At 46.0% G+C, this 25,032-nt stretch overlaps 1 protein-coding gene across 1 annotated transcript; it reads right to left on the reverse strand.

Moving 5' to 3' along the window:
• Nucleotides 1-233: 233 nt before the first annotated feature.
• Nucleotides 234-25,032, reverse strand: LOC135367510 (uncharacterized). The gene is made up of 7 exons (XM_064600810.1): nucleotides 24,810-25,032; nucleotides 24,135-24,310; nucleotides 21,348-21,437; nucleotides 19,303-19,432; nucleotides 3,641-3,691; nucleotides 1,867-1,994; nucleotides 234-473 (listed from the first exon to the last, which is right to left on the reverse strand). Exons 1-7 carry the CDS (start codon nucleotides 24,871-24,873, stop codon nucleotides 234-236), a joined length of 879 nt encoding a protein of 292 aa, XP_064456880.1. The 5' UTR covers nucleotides 24,874-25,032.

The raw sequence follows: 25,032 nt of genomic DNA on the forward strand, positions 1-25,032 counted from the left end.
CCTCTGAAACCCGCCACTTCATTGCAGACGCTATTCGATGCAACACCATTCTTCGAGCCATCGAGCCCGCGATGCAACTTTACCACACCCAACACCTTACCAGGGCCGAGGAAACCCTCCTTCATCGCCTCCGCCTCAACGCCTACACTCCGTCACTCCTGCACAAGATGGGCAGACGCGGCAACGCAAAATGCGATGCCTGCGGCGCCGTCGCTGACGTAGCCCACCTCCTGTTAACGTGCCAGACGTTCTCCGCGGCCCGTGCCGCCCTCCCCCGACGCCTCCAAGCCTTGGGCCACCACCCCCTCTCGCCCGCTACACTCCTCGGGCCTGTCCCGCGCCCTGGGCAACGGGATGTTACCAAGGCGCTCTTTGAGTACCTCAAGGCCACCGAAATGATGACCACCCTCTGAAGGACAGGCCGCACGCCTCACCGCAAACAGCACATTCTTGCATCGCGGCTTCTCCCGCACCTGTTTTTTTCAAGGAGCAGCAAGCCGGCACATGCCTGTCTGACATCTCCTCATTTTCTGTGAGTAAACATATACTCCTCCCCCTGTCGGATCACATGATTCTTATCCAGACATCTTTCATTAACTTTTCTCGTTCGTCTTGAGGTTATAGCGCCCCGTTATCATAGTGGCAGATCGTAGTGTCGCCATGCCAGAAATCTTTACATGGTATATTACCTTACGTTGACATATTTATTAGGTACCGAACTGTTGTCGGTCGGTTTCACCTGTGTTCCTTGTTTTTCTTTTTTTTTTTACAATCCACTTATTTTTCTACCCGCAGTTTGCGACGTTTTCACAGACGACAAAATATAGCGAAGGCGTCGTCAACAATTCTGCAGTCCTCCCGAGACCTCACGGGGAATCTCCCATCGCTAATTCCTGTATAGCTTTCAAGACTAGTTTTGAGTTGCCTCGGGACGCCTAAGAAATGCTAATGATGTGGTCATAGAACTGGGTATAATGTAGCTGAACGTCCACTGTATTGGACACTAGGTCAACGCCGGTACGGGACAATGTGGCTTTCCCGCAAGACTCACTGGACTGGCGCGCTGCCTTCGTGCGAGATCATTCATAGACAATGCAGTTATAAAGACATTTTATTAAATATGTATTGAATGGCTGCTTAGAACACTTAAAGAGAAAAGGCAAATATTTTATTTACATTTCTATTCACAGAAGCACATGGTTGTGTAAAGCACTTTCACATTCGACTGACGTCTACTTGCTCGTGTGTGCACTTTCAAGTCCGTCTTTTCTTTCCGTCCTTTCGCCATACAAAAGAATATTTGACATTCTGGGCAGAAAGCTTTCATGCTGCAGCCCTGGATCGATCCTGCAGTGAGCTGCATTTGCAAGGTCAAGTCTTGGCGTGTGCCCAAGTGTTTTTAGCCCGGGCTTCACCTTGTGGCAGTGATGCTCGCTTTGCTGGTGGGCACCAGTCTACATCATTGTCATATGTGGTTTCTTGTTAGACTTGTACCACAAGGTCTCATCAAGAAAATGGCGAAGATCCAACCAATTGAAATGCCATTTTACTTTTTCTCATGGGTCTCATACCCTTCTTGTAGAGTATATAGGAGTAGCTCAAGGCCATGTTGAACAAATGGAACTTGCAACGAATCGTCCACTACCTCACCCTTGCCTGCGTGTGGTAATACATGATCATTCTACCAGCTATGTCGACACCTTCATGTACACTTGTACACTGTGTGGCCATGTGAGTTTTTTTCTTCCTTTGCAGACCATCTGCGGCACGTGTCCTCGGGCTTCTTTCCGTGTATGGGGACAACAATGTGACTCGTTTGTTGTCATACCAACGAACAAGGTGCTTGTCATCACTGCGAGCCCATACCTCTGAGATTCCTCGTCCCTTGGCGTTGAGTTGCAGTTCAGATGAGAGCTTCACCCCCTTTGGTATGCGGTTCTTCATCAGTGTCCCCGTGGCTCCAATGCCCTTTTCCGCAATCTGATATAACGGTGCTGGTAATATGGATAAGCGGTCAAAGAAACCTTGTGTCCTGTCGGTTACTTTCACCTTTTGTAGATACGGCGGCAGCTCGCTTTTATTTATTTATTGAAGGATTGACCCGGGAATGTGCCAGGATTACCAACGGGCACTTATGTTACGGGCATTCAAGGGGCACTTAAAAAAACGGGGCAGAAACCTCCCACTCTTTCGTAGATAAGAACTCAACCTTGTATCCGAGAAGTGGTCTCCTGAAGACATGAACTTCAAAATTGTCTTTCTCAGGTTTATAAACCCATAGGGTTTGCAAATCCCACACGAATAAGATATGAAATAATGCCTAAGACTACACAAATAAGCTTCTCATCGTCCATCTGTTATGTATCTTATATTACTTCCAACGAGAGGGCGCAAGTGCGCCGGAGGTATATGTCGTCACTAGGTGACTTCTAAACCAAGTGCTCACTGAACACCGGCGTGACAAGTTTGTATGTTGTACCAGTTCTGCAGCAAGCGGCAAGTTAGCACTAGCGCAAATAATGGTGTAACAATGGCGACGAGGTAAAACGTTAAATTACGAACAACGCAGTACAGTAAGGAAGGAGTTGCCTCAGGACAGAAGCCGCCGATATTTCGAACAGAGACTGTTCTTCTTCTGGGAACAGTCTCTGTTCGAAATATCGGCGGCTTCTGTCCTGAGGCAACTCCTTCCTACATTCTACCGGTTCGCTGGATTTCTACCCATCTACGCAGTACAGTAAGGCATGTCTCAAGAGAACAACGGAGCCAACGTCGGGAAGCACGGGACTATGACGACATACGGCACCTCGAACCTTCGAGGACCTTCGAGATCGGGGGGAGTATGGCCTTCTTACTTGGAAAGGCTGGAATTTTAATTCAACGCTTATGACATAACGTCAAGTGAGAAGAAGCGAGCTGTGGTCTGCACAGTATGTGGGGTAAGGACGTGCGCAGTGATTCGTTCCCTTTGTTCCACAACTTTGCCTTCAGAGAATGAGTACAAGGACATCGTTGGTGAAGTTAACGGCACATTTTAACCCAGCGCCATCCGTAATCGTTCAAGCATTCCAGTTCGGCAAACGTGACCAGCAACCTGGAGAAGCCGTTGCAGACTGCGTCGCCGAACTTCGTTGGCTATCACGACACTGTAAGCTTGGATATACACTCGACCACATGGTCCGTGGTAGACTGATTTGTGGTCTGCGCGAGGAATCTCTTCAGCGATGACTGCGTACTGTACCCAACCTAACCGTCGGTGGTGGTGCTAATGAAAGAGGTCGCCGTTGTCGGCCTCACGGAGGAACTTTCCGCCTTTCCCAAGCGGGCAGCCCGTACCTCTTTCTCTTTCGCGTCAATCCCTCAAGTCTGTTCGTTATCAGTTTACGCGAACTGCTTTTGTTTAGCATTGGACGAATGACAGTAAAATCACCCAACAGCATGGAAAAATGTCAAGAACTTTACTTAGCCTTTGGCTTATAGCGTTACTTCCTTAGCCTCATTCACCGGACTTACCCTTCGCACTAGTTAATACTCACGATGCTGCCGTATACGTTCTTGAAACGCAAAATTTCAAGGCCTCAACTGTGCGCCACAATCACCTCGGAGTACGGTACACATAGAAATGTCGAAATAAACTTACCAATCATATTGTCGACGCTACGGACTGCTCTACTTGTAGCTGGCGCTGAAACTGGAGGACGCAAACATGGATTGTTATTACTTTTTCACAATATATAGGGATTATAACATGTGGTACATGTTTTAACGCACAATCTATTTAAACAATACTATTGGCTACCCGACAGGTGTAACGAGAGGAAAGAAGGAAGTCACTGAAAAGATTAGCCAGGTTGTAGGACTCGAATCCACATCTTCTGGATTACCAGGCGATTGTGCATGGGTTCGAGTCCTACAGCCTGGCTGACCTTTTCAGTGACTTTCATCTTTCATCTTTAATTTCCTCGGCACTTGAGGTCTTGTATGTATTTCTCCCTTCTATGTGTTCCAGCATCAGAACATCAATTGACATCAAGTGTAACATGATAAGGGCTTTTGGGTGCTGAAGTCAAAGCTTGATATGCCCCCCGCGGACATATGTGCCGCGTGACCTTGCGGATGCTCGCGAAGTGCAATGTAGCACTTCTAATTCCACATAAAGTCATTGAAATGTTATTCAGGTATGGGCATTAACAACATTGTGTAGTGTAACTACAACTACTCAATACCCCTTGGAATCGCAGTTAATCTACTTGTGCAACTACATCGTGGCTCCCGCAGTTAAAACAAGTTTGTAACTATTGGGACCTAGTGTATCTGCGTTTTAGCTACCTTGGCGTTTTGCGAGCGTTGTCATAGAGGGTGTCCACGCTAAAGTACACCGGCGGTTTAAAAAGGGCGATACGCTCTACGTAATGCAGAACTGCTCGATATTTTTCAGAACCCTGAGTTTTGAAATTTTAGTATTCTCGCTCCACACTCAGTTACCCCTAGTAGTACCCTCGAGTGAAGAGCACGCTAAAGGACTTCCGCCTTCTGCTTAAGTCACATCAAATTGCTCTTTCAAGAGCCCTCGACTCTATGGATCATATGATTCCAGAGTACAAAGCAAAAGTTGCTTAAACTCAGCGGTGACACGAAACGTGTTTCTGAGCACTGCCAGGCTTCTAATGACTCAGTAAGTCCATATGGTACTGGAAGGTGGTGCGCGGGCGGTGGACACAAAGACGTAATATGAGGATCAAGCGTAATCTTAACGCGTCTACGCTTATAGGTATCCCCTTTTTAGAGTACTAATGCTTTTGACAAAAAAAAAATCGGGTAGGCATAAAATCTAGAGAAGTGGGATGAACCTGGAATTTTCTGAACCCGATCCCAGAAAGGGTCCTGGATCCACATTTCTTACGAACCTCGAATCTTTCGAATTCTTCCTTAAAAAAAAAGAAAAAGAAAACAGCATACAGAAAAAAGAGTCTAAAATGCCAGGAAGAAACGCTGCAACTGAAAAGTGCTTGGCAGCAAAATTTGACATCTTTGAAGAAACAAATTAAATAATAGTTGACTTTCAAGAGAAAACATGCCCATATACTTCATTGCCGGTATTCAGCAGTCACACTTAGCCACTGGTTTAGTGGCGTCTGGTTTAAGTTGATCACGTGATCTCTCCGGCTCTGAAGCCCATTGACCACAACGCATGCGCATTATTCATATTGTTACGGGATGGTTGAGGGTAGGGGGAAATTAGCAGACGACGGAAGGACCGCAAAAGGAAGAAGGTCCTTTTTTTTTTTTTTTTTGCTATGAGGTTGATAAAGAAAAGTTCAGGCAGCGCTGCTACAGGTGGTTGCGTGATGGTGTGTGGGTAGCCGGCGGTTAAGCCTGCCTTTGTGTTTGTTAATACGATCGCTAAAACAATGTACAAAGAGCGCATTTGCCAAGTTATTGAAGAGGCAAGAGTACGCATTCTCGTGAAGGCGATCGTTGCTCTTTTGTCAGTGTTCGGTCGTCGATTGTGGTTGCGTATAATAACTGCACCTCCATGGATCATCGCTTGTTTATCGTTTGTTGTGCGGCCTGTGTGGTGAATTGCAACGATCAAGATAGCCTTTCGATCGCTGGGGCATGTCAGCACTGTGTTTTTACGCTTTCAAGTCTGGTGTCATGTGCGTAGCGTGTGTGCAGGCGCATCATCACGGTAGGCTGCCCGTAAGTAAACAGCAATAACATTGACGCAAGGGTCGCCATATCCTGGATCGGACTCCCGTACGCATAACTTGTATAGTGTTATGGTTTCAAGAAATTGACGTAGTACTTTACAAGGTGTCGCAAATCTGCACAGCATTAAAGCATCGCTTCGCTGGCTGCGGTTGTTCTAGCGCACGACGGAAAACGAACGGTGCAGTCATGTTTACATCCGCGTCCTGTGTGTGTGTGTGTGTTAGCGCTGTTTTCGTTGTGTTACCCAGGATGCCCCTACCTGTGAGTTGTGTGGAAGTTGCCAGTGTCGTGACCTCCTGTCGTTCTATCAGTGCGGTGCTATGGTTAATTGTGACCTCCTTTATCTGCGTATCTCTGGATATAATATTCCTGTATAAATCATCAAGCACTGAATTGATTTATTCTGTTCAGCTAACAAAGACTGGCTGTGCTGTGACTGTCACTTGCTGGAACTTAATATAATGGGAATGTACACACTTGGCCTACAGTCATATATTGAGCGCGCTTGACATCAGAGATGCATATCTGCAAAAATAAATGGGCACACTTTAGTGTCGTTACAATAGATCCGAGCCATTCAGAATTTGTTATTTATTGAGACCACATACACAAAATACAATCTTCTCTTTCCTGTTAAAATTGATAAAATATCTCGTGCAGAAGGTCTTATTTGTCTCAATAATGGTGTTTCAAGGGTGGAGCAAACATACAATGGACAAAGGCAAACACATACAACAACAGCTGCAACATTAGCTACAAGCAGATCCGTGGTGCTATTTGCATTGTGCTTGCTTGTTCAGTGTCATATATTATTGAGGAAACACTTTTACATATCTGGTAAGGGGCTTGTGAATTTTTCTGTGCTCTTTCTTTATAAGCTCCTCTCTTGACTTCATACTGGCATTGTAAACAACCTCACTTCCATTATCATTGCACCATTACATGCCAAACAATCACCACCACCAATGCCTAAAAACTCCCACAGCTTATGCCATGCTATAACATGCCAGCTGAGACTTTCAATTTAGGCTTTTTGTTCTGAAAGAATTTCTACGGAGATACAGTTGCACAGTTACCGCTTCACTTCGACACAGATAACTGAACTTTGACAGTAAAATCACATGAGAGGCCCGTGTGACCTCTGCTTCTCCTTTGGCAAGGCTGCTCTGAGAACTGCTACTGTCCAATTGTGCAAATTAAGGTATTGCACGATTACATCAGCAGCTCTATACAGCGTTCTTGACAATTTTTTTAGAAGCTTCTAAGTCACGCTATAGTTGTCTGACTGTTCCCAGTTTTCTACACTGTCCTGTATTGCAGACAACCTGAAATACAGATGGTAAAGCTCTGAAAATTCGTGCATGTGCCCCATGCATTTGTGCACTGCGTAGTTACGCAGTTATAAACCGCACAGCTGTGTGCTGAGAGACTGTGCTATTTCTTGAGAAACAACACCGTGGAATATCAAAGCAAAATTGGACAGAAAGTGGAAAGCTGCAATGGACAAATGAATGCAATGCAAATAAGCTCATATAAAGAAAAGAATGAAACTTGAAATCAGATGCATCTTATCTACAATGTGCTGCTATTATTTTTTAGGAAATACAGGACTGTATATCTTTCTTCCACATTTTCTGTTATCTTTTGAGATACTTTGGCAGTTGTCACTTTGCAAAAGCCGACATATTCATTCAGCTGTGTCAGCACAAAATTCTGGAAATTAATAGGTGACGTATGGGGAGGGGGGATGGTTTGCAAGTTAACAGCACCCAACAGCAACAACAGTTTCACAGATTTTGGGCAAACACATCTATGTTGGCACATATGAAGGGCATATAGTTATTTCATTACACTTTACTGAACTTTATGTACTCATATGGGCGCATTACAAAAAAAATTGGGAGGGGGCAGGGTTACAAAAAGAAACAGAGGTAGAGGTAGTATGAAAGTCCCCTTTAGAAGAAAGGAAAAATTCCGCACACACAACCACAATATTCCTGAAGCAATGGTTTCTACTCTTACAATGACATGTTTTTCATGCATTTAAGCAGGGTTAGTCACGTTCCAGCCACATATTTGTACGACAATTAGTTTTCTTCACGTATTGCATTGAAGAACTGCTTTCCTGAGACAAACTAAATAAGAAGGTGTATCATATGTGACAGGCATTTTGTGCCGGTTATGCAGTAAAACTAACACGCTTGAGGCACCACATATCCTGCTGGTGATGATGTGAAGGAAGGAAGCCTCAATCTTTCCAAATGTAAATGAGTGCCGTGGTGTCTTGCATTGTAACAGCATCTAGGCACTCTTTCCTGTGGGCTTTAGAGTGACAAATTCATACACATTAGAATCATTTGTAATGATGCTGATAACAACACTCTTAATCACATGATAATTTTGTGACGGTAGCATGCCCGTATTGCGTTCATCCTTCATTCACTGGTGTGCATTTAGGGGTGGAATGTGAGTCAAGGCAGAGGTAAGCTAGTGCGAAATGGGAGTACCTGTTCCTATCAGGTAATATACAGGACATGTCAAAAAGGAAGAACCGTGGGCACTTAGCACGTACCTGTACTGGTGTAAGGAGAACGGAGTTGCAACAAAATTGAAAGTACAGTGAAGTGAAGTGTATATTAGAAGTGGCCATTGGTTTGGTTCATGCGGTATTACTACAATTTCTACTATTCTATACTTATTGCTCGAACTCAGCTATTTAGAACACATTGAAGACAGACACAACAGAACAAAATTACAGGCATTGGGACATTCATGATAAATAGAGGCATGGTTGCAATATGGATGTGAATGCAGATGTATATAATAAATCTTGTGACCTGATTACACAGGAACGTGTTTTTCTATTCAAGATTTGCCTTGCAGCATATGAGACTACACAACAAGTGCACAGATTACACCAGTGTAAAGCTGGAGTGTCGTTGACATCCGTGTCGCCACCATGTCATGACATCAGTGTCATGACAGCTGTCAACAATGCATAGCATGTGAGATTTGCCAGGAAATCTTGCAAAAAATGAGCATGCCTGTGTTCTCAGATCACGTTATCTGTCATACATCTGCAGTCACATCATAATGATACCCATGTTTTAGCACAGACGATACAAATGTCAATCTGCCACGTGGTGACTGTCCTCAGCATAGCTGCGTTTCAGACAGATCGATGTACTTGTGCGCCGCAGTACAAGGTGGAAAAAACATCATTACCAATAACAACAGGTCCCCGTGATCTACATATATTTCACGGTACTGGTAATTTTGTTACTGGTTCTCTTTGCACCGGCTCAGACACACCCTACATGTCCTTCCATCACAGTTCCCTTTTTCATGATCTCTATTTCTTCGTTATGTGTAACAGACAGCATTTCCGGTGTTCAATCACTCTTCATGTCCAATGTACAGCAGTAATTTCAACTGTTCCGTGTTGGTACTTCCTGTGCCAGTAAGAAAGAGTGTCAGCTACTGCTTCTGCTTTTCATGCTAAACTGCCCAATAAAATTCAGCTCTGTTGCACTATCAATGCATTGGAGTTGTGTCTCCACGCACAATGTAGTAAATACTATTTCTTTTTTCCATAGCATTTGGCATGGGACACACATCTGTACTCCACAACTAATAGTTGATATCCTTAATAATAATAATCCTTGTGAAAATACCTAACAAGTTTTATTGATTTAATGCAAAGAAACAACTCAAAAGTGTGAGGTACAGGCACTGCTGTGCCCATAACAGATAATTTGGAAGAAAAGAAACAAAGTGTTGGGCATACACAGTGCTGCTCACACAATGAAAGGGAACACTGTGTGAATCATGGTCATGGGCTTGTATTGGCAGTAATCGCATCCCAAAAATATGTTGCTTTGATAAAGTCTGCAGCCATGTTTCTTGTGTTTTGTGTCTTGCGGTGGCAGTCTACAAAGCCACATCTACTGTTAGCAGATGATAAATGTGAGCATAAAAGCAAGTAGCTGTCACCTTAAATATTTTCTAATATTACGGTACACCACCACTGCAGAAATGTTGGTTGTTGGCATATTTGCCCTCCCCTTCTGGTGTGGTGTGCGGGAAGCGGTAGAGCACACATTTTAGCTATACGTGTACTTTCATGTGCGTCCTTCTTGTGAAGGGGCTTGTTATTTTATTCCCCACATTCCCACCAGCAATGGGGTAGAGTATCGCCTGCGGCGATGAACCTCCCCACTCTCCGAAGCCAAAATAAAGTTGTTGTTGTTGTGCGTCCTTATAAAATTTTGAGACCTTCACTTCTCTGGATTTTCCCCTGAACCGGCAAGGTGAGACCTGCTCACAATTTTGCACGCAGCATCTGCACACACCTGACAGTGGTATCGACATCATGACTACATGGGCTGCTAGACACTCTAGTGTTGTTATTATATGCCCCCGTGAAGGCTCTATCTGTCCATACAAATTCGTTGACACAAAACACTGCTCGCGATATTGCCTTGTATGCCTCTGCGGGATATTTCTACCTGTACTTTTATCGAATAACCAAGTCTTATATCTGAAAGACACGGTTTTTTGTCAAAATTTCTCCTACTCGACATATACAGCAGCACACTGCATTGAAGCCGATAAGCATAGCCAGATCTCACCGGCACAAGAAACATGCTCATAGCGATTTCCAAAAAAACATTAGTGCTTTCATAATGACAGAACACAATAGTGCTTTCCTATGGGCTTGCACCTTTCTGGGCAAGCAAATCAAGCTTCCAAGGGGATCTAGACCTTCCTCCATATGTTGCCCTTTCCAGAGTCAGACCTGAAAAATTGTACCTTGTTAATGCACTGGGATGTCTAACATATAACTCCAGGTACTCTCTCAATGCTACTATTTTGGAATGTCACTCGCACATTTCAAAGGCGAGCAACGTGTTTCACATTTGTGCCTTTACATGCTGGGTAACATGTACCATACTCTGCTGTATAGCTGTAAGGCACATGGAGGTATAACTGCTCCATGCAACCCACCCTCCCTCTTGAGACCTCAGTTTAGTTTAGAAGACAAACATGATGGATGCATTTTTAACAGGAAACACTTAACAGTAATCTAGGAACACAAAGCTCGTTCACCAGTACCGGTGATCACTGTAGTGTGCAGCAAGTTGTTAAATGTATCAATCAGAACCAGCAACGGCAGCACAGTACGAACTATTGTTAGTGGTGTACAACAGAGGCACTAGGGGCTGTATTAAAAGTACCACGCACAATCAGCGTCATTTTTGTTGCTGGAGGTAACAGCTGTTTGTGCACGACCTCCTGTCAGCTTTGGATCGGAAAGTGACTTGTGTCTAGCTGCCAAGGTTGACATCACTAACTTTGACGATGTTGGTCCTAAATTAGGAGAGCGGATTTCAAAATTCCACTTCATACCGATCGTTAACTTTTTATCGGCGGTTTTATTACTTCACTTACTTCGCTCATCCTCACAACGTTGTTTTTGCTTAATTTGTGCAATTTCGACTTGAAAACTAGGCAACAGCGTCCAGCAACAACTAATTTTGGGTTGTTTTTCGAAAGGCTCATTCACGGCTGTTCCGCGGTAGACCGCCTTTAAACTACCCCCACCCCTAGTTTAAATCAGTCCTATGCAAATACATGGAGTTAGACCATCGCTAGAGCGCCGGGTTTACGTCGTGTGAACGGCGAATGAAATGAGACGTTGAGTGCAAATATTGATTGGAGTGCAACAACATTCGCCTTACGAACGCTTCTAGTAGCTTTACAAGTCAAAACTTACCTGTATTTCGCCGAAAAATTTCCGGCGAAGCGTAGATAAGGCCTATGCGCTGTGCACACAAACTCCATGGTCGTGCTCTGGCAGGCTCGTTGCAGAGCTGTAGCTCGCCGTCAACGCAGCACCCCCTTTTTGTATTGGAGAGGACCGTGCGTGTACTTCTGACGATCGAACTCCAATGAGAACTTTTCGCTATTGGAGAGGCTGAGTTCACACGCAAGTGGCGACATCATCCTTCCCTTATTGTGAGGCGAGGGGCTGTGAGCATCATTGGCTTCCCTCCATGAATTTCATTTGTCGCACTGCCACCATTGTCATGTTTCTTCATCTTTCTTTCGTATGTAAATACTCACCGGAATGAGTGTACACAGACTGTAGATATAACTTGTACATATTGTAATTATTGTCACTGCCTCACGGGAAGTTGACTCAAGTTGTTGTGTGTAAATATTTTGTGAAGCGAATGTACATAATATTGTCTCTATACTTGTAACTGTTTGTTGTATGTTGTGCTTCGGGTGTTCGGGTGTGTGTGTTGTTGTTACCGTTAATAAATTTTCCTATTACAACTCCATGGAGGCCGCCATGGGCCTCACGGTAGCCGGGTTAGACCAGCGGGGTGGTTGTTCGTATTTGGCGGACGAAGTACTGACGTGATCAACTTAAACCAGACGTCACTAAACCACTGGCTAAGTGGGACTGTTGAATACAGGCACATAAATTTAATTGACGTAACACGTTGTTCATCGACCACAGAAAAATATATAAACTCTTCAGTTTGAATTCTTTTCATAAAATTAATAAATTTTAAAAGTAAAACCATGTTACTCTTACACATATACTGAAAGAGTTCCTGCCTGAACACATTCACTCCCGAACAATGTAAACAAATAAATAAGAAAACAATCGCCAGCCAATCATACTTTCGGCGGACACCCGAGGCGCCAATTTTAGAAAGAAATAAACAAAGGTGGTCTGTGGATTCGAAAGATTCGATTCGCACTTTTTGGCACTAGGATTCGGATTCCCAAATCCCGAAATCTCTGATTCTAGGATTGGAGTATTCGTGGATTCAGTTGGCCCATCCTTAATCAAAGCCAACGGAGTTGATACACTGTTCTGCAATTGGAATAATGCAAAAAGGAACAACAACAACGTGTATATTGTGATGATGAATTGGGGAGGTTTTCCACTCTAGGAGTGGAACGCTACCCCATAGCTACGGGTCTAATATGAGTGATGACAATGATAAGTAATGACGATGAGAGATGACTGGAATGATCGAAGTGGCGATGGCGATGCTGAACGTGATCGTCATGGTGGGAATGTCCGAGGGCGCCGCTGGGGTCATAATGCGTCCTTTAGGCCTGTCGCCTCAAAGAAGTCAACCACATGACGTAAGGCCGCCCTGGAGCCGGCCGCGGTGTCCCAAGGGCCGAGGATGGTCGACAAGTTGAAGGGGCGGCAGCCAAGAGTGGCAAGCTGTGACTGCAGTGTACGCCTCTCGTTGATATAGGTCCGGCAGGGGAGGAGTATGTGCTCAACGTTGGCAAGTACACCACACTCGTTGCACATAGGACTAGCCTCACAGCCTAGCTGGTATTGGCAAAGAAGAATATAATTAGCAAAACTGCGAAACTAATATTTCATTCTTGAGCTTCGTGAAAATCTGAAATATCGTCGTCTCTTCAGGTGACAGTCCTTTCTGCCCTGTCAGCGACTAAAAGTGTATTGCAACGGATATTTGTTCATTGTTTGTTTATTTGTTTGGTAGTACACAAAATATCAGGAACACACTTGAGATGAGGGACCGTGAGGGGAAACCCTGTTAAACGGTCCCGCAAGAAAATAATTTATCCAAATACGATTGAACATCTTATGATGGAAGAGGGAATGCAAATACAGCAGCCCGTACATAATGATACAAGGAAGTACGCAAGATGGCGCGCGTCAATACATACAATATGCACAAATGGTGTAGGTTGCTACAATGATGTAATGGACATGAAGACACAAAGTAATGGAGATGTTCATCAACTACATAAAGAGATTAATGCCGCTGCTGAAAGTGTAATCTGCAAGAGCGCTTGAAAGCGAGGTAACTATTGTTGACCGAAGCTTCTCTGAGAATGCATTCCACAACCTAGTTCCAAAAGAAGAAATGGAGAAATGACCGAAATTAGAGCGAAAGGCCGGGCATTGAAGAGAATGCGACACGTTCCGTAGGGAATATGGTGAAACGAAATTTTGAAAATTAAGTTGTAGTCTGTCTAGAGACCTGTAGAAAAAGTTATGCATGAGAAGGGCAACTTTATAATCACGGAAATCGAAAATATTAAGTACAGACAAAAGAGGACAATAACAACAACTTTATTTGTGACCTTGGAGAGTGTGGAGTTTCATCGCCACAGGCGATACTCTACCCCATTGCTGGATGGAATGGGGGGAATAAAATAACGAGCCCCTTCACAATAACGATCGAAGTCCGATGGTGTCCAGAAATGTCAGAAGAGCTTTGAGCGCAGAGCGTTGCTGGGCTGGATTGGACCAGGGACCAAGCAATTTCGAGAGGGAGAAAGGGCGAGAGTCCAGCTGACGAAGAGACGCTGAGAGTGTGGTTCGGGGGCGGTACCGGTAGAGACCAGGGGGCTTCCGGCGGTATAGTGTCCTTAGTTATGAAGCCAGTGAGAGTCTGGCGTGTCCTCTGCGCTACTCGACAGAAGTCGCTTTCAGGGCGGTATTGAATTTTCCTGAGGAGCGGGTGGCGGGGAATGTGAGCACGCAAACGGAGGTGGTGCCGAGCCGTCTCCCGTTCACGGAGAACTTCAATCGGGAGCTCACCAGCTTCAGCCAGTACTTGCCTTGTTTCAGCCATTCTTGGAACTCCGAGGCATCGACGAAGGCTTCGAGCAGACAGGGGCCGAAGTGTATTTAATGAAGTTGTTGATATCATGTGCAGAATAGGAAGGCTGTAAAGCACAGTCGCCCTCACCAATGCCGCGTGAACCGCGAGCAGGGAACGCTGATCACAGCCCCATCCTGAGCCAGAAAGATGTTGAATTGCGGGGAGCCATCGCTGCACTTTAGTTTCAAGGTGTTTAATGTGCCGAGCCCAGAGCAAATCCGAGTCGATTACCACGCCAAAGAAGCGCTGAAAGCGTACCGGTTCAAGCTTCTTTGTACCAAGCCAAAGAGGGAAATTGGCCATAGCTTTTCGCGTGGAAGAGAGCTCGACACACTTTTCGGGTGAACGGTCCATCCCAAGGTGGGTGAGGTACGTATGGATATTGTTTAAAGCGAGCTGCAGGCGGCGCTGGAGAGCTGGGCGTGATTTTCCTACTGTCCAAAGGGCGACGTCATCTGCATATACGGAAAACGACACTTTGCGAGGAATTACTGATTGTAGGCTGGCCCAGCACGTTAAAACGTGTCGGGCTGAGAATGCTTCCTTGGGGGACTCCTTGAGGAACAGGATGCTGAGGGCTTTGGCCTTGGGACGTACGGACAGCGACAGTTCGGTCCGTAAGGAAGTCTTGGAACCAGATGAAGAGCCGACCGGATACTCCAAACGAGCGCAAGGCGTGCAGCACACAAATGTGCGAGACGGTATCATATGCGCGCTTGATGTCGAGGAAAACCGATCGGACGATCCGTCGATGGGCACGAGCATGTTGAACTGTAGAGACTAGGTCGAGAACCGGATCCATTGAGCTTAGGTGGCGACGAAATCCAGCCATTCCATGGTTCCATTTCGTGAGGGAACGCACGTTGCTTTTCGAGCCACCAGTCGAGGCGATGCAAAACCATTCTCTCCATCAGTTTCCCCATACAGCTTGTCAGGCTCACCGGGCGAAAGGAGGATGGGGCATTTGGGGGCTTGCCTGGTTTCAGGATGGGAACAACCAATGCCTCCTTCCATGTATGTGGTAAAAATCATTGTTGCCAAGGATTATACACATGACACAATGATTATTATACACATGAAGGAGGGCTTGGAGTGACCGCCCGTCAAGGTTTCGTAGGGCGGCATAGGTGATTTTATCGGGTCCAGGGGACGAGCCGGCGTTCACAAGCTTCAACGCTGCCTTTAGCTCGATTAGTGTGAAGTCGCGGTCCATAACTTCCGGGGGACGGGGCCAGTCTTGGTGAAGTTCAGCCGCCAAACTGCATACAAAACTGTGGTGTAGTGGCGTGGTCGAGGCAGCCGCCGGAGTCATTAGTACCACACAGAAGTCCGTCGCAAGCGTGTTTTCGTCTACACCCTTAACGATAGCCAAGGCCACGAGAGGATTCTTTTGAGGGGGCGCCTCCTTCAGAGATCGGATTGTCCGCCAGATCTTCGTGGCCGGATCAAACGGTGAAAGGTGGTTGCAAAACTTACGCCAACGCTTCCTGTCCTCTTTCTTAAGTTCTCGTGTTACTTTAGCTTTCATCCGGCGGTATTCCACAATGTCCGTAAGTTGCCCTGTCCGACGAGCCGTTCTTTCTGCTCGGCGACGTAATGCTCTAAGGTGATTAATAGCAGGGGAATGGCCGATATGGCCTGTTACCCTTTTAGACATGACCACCGCGTCCTGAATACCGCGGGTAATTGCTTGAGAGAGAGCCTCTGGGGACATACCGGTGTGCACAGATGTTCTCAGGCCCGCACGAAAAAGACTCCAGTTTGTGAAAGAAATTAGTCCAGTAGTGGCTGAGAGGGGCAGTCTGTCGTGCGAAATATATAGAGGAAAATGATCGCTACCTGTACTGTCGGCGTCCGTAGCGCAAGACAAGTGGCGAATTATGTCGGTTGAGCACCACGAGAGGTCCAATACATCAAGTGACGTTGGGGATCGCATGTAAGTGGGCTCGTGGTTGTTCAGCAGGCACATGTTATTATTCTCCATTGCCTCCAACAACCTCCTTCCCCTACCGTCCGTCCTTCGGCTTCCCCAGGCCGAGTGATGTGCATTGAAGTCACCCAGCACAAGCGCCGGGGCTTCCTTCCAGAGAACCAAGTAAGCGTTCGAGGTCACTCCACGGTACCTGTACCGCGGGACGGATATAGATACTGACGACCGTTAACAGAATGGGGCCAAGGCGGATCCTGCCTTGACGTAATCATAAGAGCGATGACAAACTGACCCGATGGGTGCAGCAACGAGTCATTGCGAACGTATAGCGCTGTTCTGCTCGCAGGGGATTGATGAGATCGATAGATTGTGTATCCATTAACGCGATGTGTACAATCCATGCCGTGTTCGCATATAGCTATGAAAGGGAACTTGTACTGTTGTAGATGTAATTTAAAATCAGGGAGCTTGTTACGCAGGCTGCGAGGATTCCACTGCATTGCCATGGCCTTTCTATACAATGCCGTCATGCTGATGCGAAGATAATGCCTCCAGTGCCAGAAGCGCTTGAACCTCGGGCAGTTGCGACGCACCAGGAAAAGCAGAGACAATTGCCTTAAGAGCAGCGAGTACCGCTGAGAAGAGTCCCAGAGAAGGCATATGTTCAGAGGCTGATGAGGGTAACTGTCTCCTCGTGCCTGCTGGTTCCGTCACACTGGCGTAAGTGTTTGTAATCTGCCTTGATGGACGAGGAGGCAGTGGGTGACTGCTTGTGATAGGTTTAGCCGCAACTGTGTTCAGCGACCCTCGTGCACCTGGTGCAGATCGAGGGGGATAGTGCAGGAAATTCTTGTGCATTTGTACGAGACGGGAGTGTGGCACTACCATCCCTAGGAGCGTCAGACGGAAGTCGTAGGGTCCGGTCTTGGTGCCTTTCGGTGGCGGCGGTCTTGACAGGATATAAAGAAAATGATGCGGGATGGCTGGATTTGCAGTTAGCACACTTTGTCTCTCTTTTATTGTTGCAGTTTGATCTCCGGTGAGGCCCGGCGCAGATGCCACACCGTGTAGAACCTCGGCAATTTCGTGCAATATGGCCAAATCGTTGGCAGTTATAACACTGTATGGGACCTTCTATGTACTCTTGGACAGTGAAGGTCTGAAACCCAAGGGCAATTCGGTGGGGAAGACGGATTGTAGGTTCAAAAGTCAGGATAACGCTCCGTAACGGGGTAAACACATCACTGCCATCTTCTGCTATGGAATGCCGAACCTGTCGCCGTGCAGATAAAACCCCTGCGTCTTTAAGGTAGAGCACGAGGTCGTCGTTTGAATACTCTCTTGGAACATCATATATCTTGCCCATATTTCTGGCGTACGATTGGGGTATTGTCGGTATCACCGGAATCCCAGCTAAGCACTTAGCAGACAAAAGGTTGCGGGCAGCTGCTTCGGACCGTACGGAGAGGAAGAGAGAACCATCTCGGTGGAAACGGTGGTGCATAACCTGTTGTTGGGCTTGCAGGCGTATCTCACTAGCGACCGCATTAGGATTCACCTTCCAGAAGGAGTAGTCACTAGTAGCTGGTCGAAACAGTATGGGAATACCGCCGGCTCGGTTCTTCCTGTAGGTGACAGTGGTGAACGGATCATGAAGAGAAGTGGAAAGGTTGCCATCGTTCATCTCATCTGTCTGCTGAGGAGCTGCCGGTACCGAAGTGTCCATGGTGTTATCGGGAACATTCACGATCTGTGGATTGTTGGGATCACTAGAAGAAGGGCTCCCTACCCGTTGTCGTTTGGCAGGGCTGACGGGGACCTGTTGACCTGTGGTAAGTGTCATAGAGACGTTGGACCTCCCGTCCAGATTACGGCGGGAGGTCCGTGACGGTTAGATTTCTTTTTTCAAAGGCTCTGAAAAAGTCTAAGGGCTGTTCCACTTCACAACGGTTATCGTCGTTCGACAAAAGAGGAAAATTATATCATTCTGTGTCATGATTTCAAAACAGGGGGGAGGCGCCTATCCGGGACAGATTATCTTGTCCCAGATCCTGTCCCAGATAGGCGCCTCCCCCCTGTTTTGAACAAGTCACGACACGGACTGATATCATTCGGTATGATGGTTGGTTAGGAGCGTGCTATGTGGTGAAGTTCTGTTTTAACAGTGCAAGCTCTTCTGAGACGGTCGGAAAACCATATACGACGTTTTTTTTTCTTTTCGAAAGTTAGTAACAAGTTTGTTATGTGATAGCCACAAGTTACACTTATCGAGAACAGAGCTCGCTTTACAAAATAGTATTATGAGGTTTTTAGATTCGACAAAAATAGCCGTGTCATCTGCGTAACGAAAACAAGCAGCTGAAAGAAAGTAAGGCAGGTCATTTATGTAGACGAGGAATAAGAAGGGATCCAGCATTGAACCCTGGGGGACATCCATAGATAGCGTTCCGAGTTCGGAACTGCACCAAGAATGGATGACATACTGTTTCCGATGGCTCAAAAAGCTTCCTATTAATTTGAAAGGGGTGTCTTTAATGCCGTATCTATCTAGCTTCAGAAGTAAAATTTTATGGTTAAATAAATAAAAAGTCTTGGTTAGGTCAACGAAAATGCCCAGAGACAATATTGTTTCTTCGATATTCATTCTAATTTTTTCCGTCGCATGAATTAATGCAGGCGTGGTTGATTTCTTTTTCCGGAATCCATATTGAGATGAACTTAGCAACTGATTGGATTCAAAAAACCTCTTCAAGCTTTGCAGAATTATCTTCTCCGACACCCTACTAACAGTCGAAAGCAAGGAAATAGGACGATAATTGGAAGTGTATGCTAAATGGATATTATTAGGAAGTGTTTACATGGGGGAATCATTGTCGTCTTCTGTCAAAGCCCTTTGTAGAAATGCCATTAGTAAACGTGCTATTCGAGGTGCGTGAAACGTGCCGTGCAATGAACGGAGGTGATGTACGAAGTACTCACCGTACTGGTAAATCGGAGTGTCAGAACGCACTTCTTCCACCTTGTACAGCCTGTGAGCTACACGACCTTCTGAGGAACGCTCAGCTGTGAGCAGAGGTTCGATGCGCAAATCATCGCCAATCATGCCTTGCTGAAAAAAAAAAAAAAAAAAAAGAAGGAAAAAGCTAGTCTTATCCTCCGAACACATAGGAATATACAGGGTGTCTTTATTTTCGATACAAATTTTTCATAAAAAAAACTATAAGGGCTGTAGCCATCCTGTTTACACTTGTGTCATCTCTGAGCCGGCGGGCGTTCTTGGTCATCTGTTGCTCAATCGTCGAATGACTAATTAACTATAAATCGATAATTAACTTGTTAATTATAAATGGAACGAAGCTGTCCCATACGAGAACATCTGTGTCCTTTGGTCACCTGATATCGTAGCCGTTTTCAAAACAAAAGTCCTTCGATAGATCACCCGCAAAAAAAAAAAAAAAAAAGAAAAAAACACATAAAGGAACACTTTTTTTCTCTTTATTTTGTTCATTGCTCATCTTCGAAGACACCCTTCACCCCCAATGTGAGAGGGCGAAAGAGCACAGGATCGCCTCCTGTGTCCTGGAAAACGATTAAAAAGTAATAGAAAATGGAGCCCAAGATAGGGCATTCCCGATGGCGTCATCCGATACATCTCTTTTTCTGCATGTTCCCAAGCAGCACAATGTACTGAAAGTCGAGTGCAACAGGGGTGGCCGGTATCTGTCTTATCAATGTTCTTTAGTTTCATAAGTCTGTTCAAGGGCTCCCACCTACCAGTCCACTTCTATTGCACTCGAGTTTCAGTACATTGTGCTGCTTGCCCAAGAAGCACAATGTACTGAAAGTCGGGTGCAATAGTGGTGGACGAGTACGTGGAGGGCGTTGAACAGACTCATGAAACTAAAGAACATCGATAAGACACATACCGTCCACCACTATTCCACCCGACTTTCAGTACATTGTACTGCCTGGGTGGGTTAGAACTCATCTTCGACGCATAAAGGGCAACCTCCATGGAATTTGTTGCAGCGAAGTTCGCGCGGCAGACTGCCAAGCGCGTTCCGCCGCCAGTTGTTCACCGGCACCGGCTCCATGGGACGAAAAACACGAACGGACGAAGTGGACAGCGTCGGGAAGTCATGCTGTGATGTCACTGATGCAAGAGTACAAGATGAAAGCTTAGCGAAATCAGTTGCTCGAAAAAATGCATTTAATGTCACAAATTCTGCAACTAAATCCAACAACTGTCTGAAATGGTGCGCCCAGTAATGTACCGAAAGGCATATTCACTACTGCGCAAGGAAAACATGTTTCTTGGTATGCCTCGCGTTCTAGCGATACAGCTGTCGAAACAGCGAGCACACGATCTTATCCAGCTGCAAGAAGAGGCCAATGACGATGACTCACGAGAGCAGACGACCATGTGCAGACGATCTGGTGTACATTCGTAGCGGAAGAGCGCTTTGATTGGTTCATCGGCAGTTGACGCTTCCACAATCGCGGACGCTGGGCGAAAATATCTGGCACGGGCAGATCGACGGCGAACGTTCACATTTTTGACGCCTCGCGCAGGGCGTCTGACGCTGAGCGAAGTTCGCAGATTTTTCGCTGTACATTCGCTCCATGGAGGTTAAGCCCTTAAGGCAGCATTGTGCTCGTTCACCCTATCACATTGGAGACGAAGGAAGGACGCGTTTCCGAGGGTATGCAGTGAACGAAATAATGAAACAAAAGGTGCTCCTTCACGAATTTTTCGCGGGCGATCTATCGAAGGAATTTTTGTTCTGAAAAGAGCTACGATATCAGATGACCAAAGGGAACAGATGTTCTCGTATGGGACAGCTGCGTTCCTTTTATAATTAAAAAGTTAATTAGCGATTTTTAGTTAATTGGTCACTCGACAGTCGAGCAACAGATGGCCAAGAACATCTGCCGGTGCTCAGACCATGTAATGTGCCTCATGTTTCTTTTTTCTTTTTTTTTAATTTTTTGTAGAGTGCGGAGAAGATGAAAGACACGCTCACAAAATGAAAGCCGTTGTTGTTGGTCACCACGAGAGATGCGAAGTTGTCCTCATCCTGGAATAGCTTGGACGAGTACGGCGACGACGGAACCTGCAACAGGATATGATGTCGGTTAATGATTCGGCGCTGTCCGACCACTGTGATCATGTCGGTTAAGTGATGGCTAAGTACACATATTTGACATATCATGACAGGGTTACTCCGGCCTGAAGGTTTGAACGTGAAGCCAGGAGACGCGGTTTCATACAATGCCGCTTTTTATTATGCTTTATATGAATATTTAATTTAATTTCTATGCAACGTTTATATTTTTATATGTATATTTAATGTTTTTCTTACGAGCCGCAGTTCCGCCACGTGTTATGTTCAGCATTCACACTGTGCTGGAATATCGGGAGCGCCGTATACTGCGCACTAGAGGTGTACGCCGCCGCCGGAGGTCTGGATCTCGCCGCCTACGCCGCCGTTGTTAAAAAATCGGCGCGGTTGTTGATTGTGCTCATTTTAATCCGTTTACCATAAAAAGCTCTCATACACCTGGTCTTTCCGTTTGTTTTTCTTGCGTCGTAGGTCCCAGGCTTCATTTGTGGTGTTTTTAGCAGTAAGAATTTCATCACTGATATGCTGTTTATGCTTCACAGTTTCGTTTCACAGTCCACCGTGGAGCACAACTCCAGGGAAACTTGTCATTCAATTCCTGCAGGTTGTTTGCCGGTCATCCACCAACACCATAGCGTTGGTCATTATTCGTTAACAGGGCGTTTTTTTTTAATTCGTTACAGGCATTTCGTTAAAAAAAGAAAGAGAAAAAAAACTAGCGCAACAAAATCGATGCCGTTTTTGAGTTGGTCAGGCGAAGATTATCTCGAAGAAAGTATGTAACTACCAGATCACCAATTACTTAAAATTCATTAATTCTTTAATAAAGGATTTCGCGCAAAAGCGAGATAGCAGGACGGAAGATATTCCTCGTTGAAAGCAATTCCATGTTTAACAAATCCATAAACGCGCACGTTGAAATATCCGACGCTGAATGTCGCTATGCAAATCTGCCGAAACAAGAAGTACGCAATTTCTGAGCGCACAAATGACCAGAATGTTGGAAAGCGATCTATCTGTCCAACAGATTAGCGCCTACACCGGAGCTCGATCGCTGCAAAGCACGTGGTCCTCCCACGCTGTTTGCCTGTCGCTATTTCTGCGCTCGAAAAGTGCGTAGCAAATAGTGCGTTTTGTGTGTGCCGGCGACAAGCACCCCGTCAGACGGGGTTTTCAATCGCGAGATCGCCGGCTAATGCGCGCGAAGCGTGCCTGCCTCAACCCACTCGCTCTGGACAAGCTTGGGAAAATTCGCGAACTTTAGGGCACGCCAAAATTTTCAAAATAGAGAGGGAGGAACTCCAGGAGCGCGCGAAATTTAGTGGTTGTGAATACATCTCTGTTGATTGGCGAAAATTTAGGGCTGCGAAATTAAAGGGTTTTACAGTATTTATTCAAGATAACTACAGCCTCTGCAAAAATACTATTCAATGACGTTATCGGTGCGCCTTATGTCATATCGTTTTCTTACGTTTGCATATTTACATATATCTACTATAATTTCGGGAAAATAGCCACTGGATCAGTGGAACAAGCTGTTACGCATTGTCGTCCTGTGAACGTTCGGCACTCGCTATAACTGTTACGTGTGGTTACCATTTAAGGGGTGGCTCATCGTTCTGACTGTCTAGTTATGTTGTTTTCTCCAGCGAAACCGGCCCTTAACGGGCCCCGTCGAAGTTTTTGAGCGACGACCTTCTTGTAGTGCGTTCTCCTAATATCCCTTTGTGTGTTCTGGTTTTCTTTCATAATACGCACTTATACAGTGCTGATGTACTTGGTTGGCGCAAGGTGCAATAAATACTGTCATCGTCTCGGTGTCTATGATGGAGAAAATGCCCCCGCCCTGAGGTGTCTGTGCGTTGCCGTCCGAGAAGAGAACACATATTGACAATGCAAGTCGAAAGTCACTGAAAACGTTAGCCAGCTGTAGGACTCGAACCCACATCTTCTAGATTACCGGTCCAGGGCTCTACCAACTGAGCTAAGCTAACACACCTCCCCAGCGACTTCCAAGGGCGCGTCATCTGAAGGGACAAACCAGCCACTCTCTCTCAGTCATCCGCCTTTCACTCTTACATTTTTGCTCACTCATACACACATCCATACGACGGGATCGACGCAAGTGGCAACTCTTGAACTGGAACAACATAGAAAGGCTGTATGTATTTGTCCATGCTATGCTGTTCCAGCCTCAGAACATCAGTTCTCACATATTGACAGCCGAGCCCACTGGGCCCACACCGATAAGACAGCATCGGCGTGGCGCCGCTGACGCCGCCGTCGCTGGTCCTTCAACGTGCTCTACGCCGCCGACGTGAAAAATGCTCACGGCGCACACCTCTACTGCACATTTAGCAGACGACACCGTCACCGTCTTTTCCTATCGTCTGCTACGGAACGTCATCTGGTTGAAAGAAGGAAGGGTGTTGTGTTGTCCTTCCTTCTATGTTTCAGCCTCAGAATACCAATTTCCATCGTCTTCTGGCTGTGTCGCCGGATATTCTCCGTGGTTAGCAGTGTACGTGAAGACACAGCGCTGAACGTTTGCGATCACGTGACAGTAGAGAGCTACGTCGCTCGTGTGAATACTCGGTAAAAGTCAACCCCAAAGAGCATGAATCGATACGCAACACAGAGCCCTGCAGTGCGACGTCATTAGTGTTTCCACAGCGCTGGTGTACTTACATAAGTGTTGAGTACCGAACCATCCTGTTGGGGCGTTCGAAGATGGAGACGTTCAGGAAACGGTGACTTCTGCACTAAGCTCAGGGTCAGGTCGTCCTTGATCTTCACTGTTCGGGCGCCATTATCGGACCTTTCCTCTAGGAACTCCGGATACACAATCGCCTCCTCAGATTGTACTGAAAGTGTGAGAGGGAGTCAATGTTTCCTTCATGAAGGGAAGCTAGTAACTGATCTACTGCCGGACGAAAGTTTGCGGAACTCCTTTGAAGAGCAACTAAACCGTGCTTCCGTAGACCTGTCGCGTCTGCCGTGCACGGGAACGTCGATTGCGCTTTCTTGTTGGGGTAAATAACTGTTGCAGAAATATGAAAACGTAAAAAGAAACGCGAAAACGGCGAAGCTACACGACGGCAACACCAATTTGCACTTGGTTTGCCAACGAACCACTCTTTCTCAACAACGTTAGATCTTTGTGTGACGTGGCACACGGGTGATCTATTGTAGGTGACGAAGGAAAGGTCAAGAGTTCGATAGCCATTCCGCGTGCTGAATAACGTTCAGTATTAAACACAAGACTTGTAAAACGTAGCACTCCGAATTGAAAGGATGAACCACAAAGAACATCGTTAGGCTGTGACGTAATGCTCAAGATTAGAAGAAGGTATATATACTCACGCGCACTTAACGCAACCACTTGTGCAATTAGCACCCACACTGAAGCTCTTCGCAACAACAGCATAATGCATTCACCCTAAACAACAGTCAGTACTGTACGAAGGTCACCCTTCGATGATATTTGTACTGGAGGTACTAGAAGCGAAATACGGCAGCTAGAGCGCAAACGAGTTGATTTATATGTGGTTGTGAACATCCTCTCGTGCAGGCCCGCAACAGCTGG

The sequence above is a fragment of the Ornithodoros turicata genome, chromosome 8, assembly GCF_037126465.1.
Source record: "Ornithodoros turicata isolate Travis chromosome 8, ASM3712646v1, whole genome shotgun sequence".
NCBI classification, from domain to species: domain Eukaryota; kingdom Metazoa; phylum Arthropoda; class Arachnida; order Ixodida; family Argasidae; genus Ornithodoros; species Ornithodoros turicata.

Bases quoted from the DNA above. Each gene is read 5' to 3' on its own strand.
- LOC135367510 (XM_064600810.1), bottom strand. From the start codon at position 24,873: ATGCTGTTGTTGCGAAGAGCTTCAGTGTGGGTGCTAATTGCACAAGTG. The intron at 21,438-24,134 runs GTAAGTACACCA...ATCCTGTTGCAG, and splicing joins GTTCGGTACTCAACACTTAT to GTTCCGTCGTCGCCGTACTC. The intron at 19,433-21,347 runs GTGAGCGTGTCT...TTTTTTTTTCAG, and splicing joins ACAACAACGGCTTTCATTTT to CAAGGCATGATTGGCGATGA.